We start from the raw sequence: 3644 nt of genomic DNA, 5'->3' as shown, positions 1-3644 counted from the left end.
GCCTTCCAAGTAGCTGGAACTACAGGCGCGCGCTACCACGCCCAGCTGATTTTTTATTTTTACTGTAGAGATGAGGTCTCGCCAAGTTGCCCAGGCGGGTCTCGAACCCATGGGCTCAGGCAGTTCACTCACCTCAACCTCCCAAGGCACGGGATTACAGGCTGAGCCACCAAGCCCTACAGCGTATTCTGACTTCTTAATCCTGCCAGTACTTCCAGAGCAGTGTTCCAGTAAACCTAGATTAAAAGTACATGTTTTAGGCTGGGCTCAGTGGCTCAGCCTGTAATCCCAGTGCTTTGGGAGACCGAGGTGAGTGGATTGCCTGAGCCCGCGTTCAAGACCTGCCCGGGCAACTTGGCAAGACCACATCTCTACAATAAATCAAAAATCAACCGGGTGTGGTAGCGCACACCTGTAGTTCCAGCTACTTGGAAGGCTGAGGCGGAAGAATCACCGGAGCTCAGCAGATCGAGGTTGCGGTGGCTGGGAGTGTGCCACTGCACTCCAGTCTGGGAGACGGAGTGAGACTCCAACTCAAAAAAAAAAAAAAGTACATGTTTTAAATAAGTGGCCTAGTCCCATGTCAGATGTCCTAAGTAGGAAAACTTTCTTATCTCATGTCTTTCTTGTAGAACTTTTTTATTCCCATCTATTCTCCAGAAGAATCTGTTATCGTAATTATATCTATACATGTTTGTAAACAGATCTATTGTTTTCTAACAAAAATTATACTTGAGGCCGGGCTCAGTGGCTCGGTCTGTAATCCTGCGCCTTGGGAGGCTGAGGTGAGTAGATTGCCTGAGCCTGCAGGTTCGAGACCCACCTGGGCAACTTGGTGAGACCTCATCTCTACAATAAGTCAAAAAATTAGCTGGGCATGGTAGCGCGCGGCTGTAGTTCCAGCTACTCGGAAGGCTGAGACGGAAGTATCACTGGAGCCCAGCAGGTCGAGACTGTGGTGGCTGGGAGCGGCCACTGTACTCCAGTCTGGGCGATAGAGTGAGACTCCCACTCAAAAATAAAAATAAAAAATTATAGTTGAAAGAGTAATATTTATATACTAGAAATAAAATAGTCATAACCTATTCTGTAGGAATAATAGTCAGGAAAGCAAACTGCCAGATTAAAGCAGATCAAAGAAATTCTGCTTGACTCATTAAAGAAAGGAAACGGTGAAAGCAAGATTATTTTTTCCTAAAAAGAAATTCTGTTGTCATTGCCATACATATACAAAAACTCATTTCTATTACTAGGAATTTATGTACTGCCTCTCTAACCAGGAATTCGTGACATTTTACATGCTTTTATAAAATGGATGTTAATTTAGAAATCCTTATAAAGTAGGTATATCACTTTTTAGGACGCTGAAATTTTCTTGCTGTCTCACTAATATAATACTACTAATATAGGCATAGTTTTCTTTATAAGAAATTAAGTATTTATTGAATTTTTAGAAATCTGAGAGCAATAACAATGTTTTATATATCTTTTTATCCCTTAGGTGCACTGCTTGTAACAAGTATTTGATAAATAGAAGAGTAGTATATGATTGGTAGTGCTAAAGAGACTATTGGCTGATAAGTGACTATTCCATTTTATTTATTTTTATTTTTATTTATTTATTTATTTATTTTTTGAGTTGGAGTCTCACTCTGTCGCCTAGACTGGAGTGCAGTGGCCGCTGGGCTCTGCACTCTTTCCGCTGGGCTCCGGCAATTTTTCCACCTCAGCTTTCCAAGGAGCTGGAACTACAGGCGTGCACTACCACGCCCAGCTAATTTTTTTTTTATTTGTTGTAGAGATGCGGTCTCGCCAAGTTGCCCAGGCGTGTCTTGAACCCACGGGCTCAGGCAATCCACTCACCTCAGCCTCCCCAACGCGAGGGATTACAGGCTGAGCCACTGAGCCCAGCTGACTATCCCATTTTAAATGCTCTCAGAAGTTGGCTTATATAAAGAGACCCTACAGAAAATTATTTTGTGCTGGGCATAGTGGCTCAAGCCTGTAATCCCAGCACTTTGGGAGGCTGAGGCGAGAGGATTGCCAAGGGTTCAAGACCAGCCTGGGCAACTTGGTGAGACCTCGTCTCGACAATAAGTCAAAAAATTAGCAGGGTGTGGTGGTATGTGCCTGTGGTTCCAGCTACTTGAAAGGCTAAAGCGGAAGGATCACCTGAGCCCAGGAAGTAGAGGCTGCGGTGGCTGTGAGCAGCGTTCTGCTACTCTCCAGTTTGGGCAACAGAGTGATATTCCATCTCGAAAAACAGAAAATTATTTTGTAAACTGAAGACTATTTTTACAATTAAGTAAAATTAATTCATCTATTCCTTAATTCACCTGTTTTTTTAAAAATCATTGTCAGTTTTTTTTTTAATTTCAGTAGCTTTGGGGGTAAAGTCAAATATATATATATATCAGAACAAACTAGTGAGGCTAACCTCTTGCTTCAATATATAACATGGAAGTATAATAAAATATTAAAGTGCAGTAATGTATTAATCCTGCTTTTTACTGTCCCATGTAGAAGTAATTTTTGTATACATTGTTATTATACAATAATAGGTAATATGAACTAAAATAAGAGTTTCAGCAATAATGAAAAAGCAACGGTAAACCCATTCAAATTTTCTTAAGCAAGTAGATAAAAATGCCAACTTGCCTTCATAATTGTTAATTATGAAAAGAAACATGAAGCTAAAAGTATACATTACATGTTTAATTCTGCTTAAATTTTAATGTAAGAACACAGAATTAAAACTAAATTAAGGAGCATTTGGTTTTCCTGGCAGTGTTTCATCATTACGATTAGCTTATAAGGATCTTGAAATTCAGATGAAGAAAGATGAAAATATGAACATTAGTGGCAAAAAAAAAGTTGAATCAGAGAGACTTGGCATGGGATTTGGACACTGCAGAAGGTACGTGAGACTCTGCTTTCGTGGAGTTCGAAATTTAAACCAAGTTTGCTAATCATCGATGGATTTTTCTTGGACGGTGTTAATTTCAACTTTGGGGGTATTTTCTTATTATTCCTTACCTTTTCCAATTGTTTTGGCTTTTATCTGGTATTCAGGACAGCATGAAAAATTCCAGATATATGTGACTATATTTTGTGTGGTTAGTCTTCACAAAACTGTAATATTTTTGAAAACTTGTACCAAAAAAACATTTATTACTTATGTTTTTAACTTCACTCTAATACATTTGTCTTTGTTCAGAATATAGCTTAAAACATTATTTTTTGGGTGAAACAAAAGTCTATGAACTTACTGTTGTAATTTTTTGTTTTATTCTATTTTCTGAAGTGGTATTTCACATTCAGTGACTTCAGATATGCAGACCATAGAACAGGAATCACCCATCATGGCAAAACCAAGAAAAAAGTATAATGATGACAATGATGATCCATATTTTACTTCCAGCTCAAGGTAATCTATTGAAAATCGTCATTAAAATGTCATTTTGAAAAATAGTGACTAGTTTGAATTTATTAGTTTGTTTACATTAGGGGAAATGACAAATCAATTTACTTCTTTTATTTTTTTTGAGTTGGAGTCTCACTGTCGCCCAGACTGGAGTGCAGTAGCCGCTCCCGGCCACCGCAGCCTAGACCTGCTGGGCTCCGGCGATCCTTCCGCCTCAGCC

At 39.3% G+C, this 3644-nt stretch overlaps 1 protein-coding gene across 3 annotated transcripts in view; it reads left to right on the top strand.

Moving 5' to 3' along the window:
- Nucleotides 1–3644, top strand: part of ARFGAP3 (ADP ribosylation factor GTPase activating protein 3) — a 62906-nt gene that overhangs the window by 39667 nt on the left and 19595 nt on the right. For all 3 annotated transcript variants that reach the window (XM_021715217.1, XM_008063447.1, XM_021715218.1), the window contains 2 exons: nucleotides 2789–2917; nucleotides 3305–3427. In XM_021715217.1, the coding sequence (XP_021570892.1) occupies nucleotides 2789–2917; nucleotides 3305–3427 (252 nt within the window). The remainder of the gene's footprint in view (nucleotides 1–2788; nucleotides 2918–3304; nucleotides 3428–3644) is intronic.

This window comes from Carlito syrichta, unplaced genomic scaffold (genome assembly GCF_000164805.1).
Source record: "Carlito syrichta isolate Samal-C Ts95f unplaced genomic scaffold, Tarsius_syrichta-2.0.1 Scaffold306853, whole genome shotgun sequence".
NCBI lineage: Eukaryota > Metazoa > Chordata > Mammalia > Primates > Tarsiidae > Carlito > Carlito syrichta.
The sequence above is the reverse complement of the archived record's forward strand: the minus strand, read 5'-3'. Positions and strand labels throughout refer to the sequence as shown.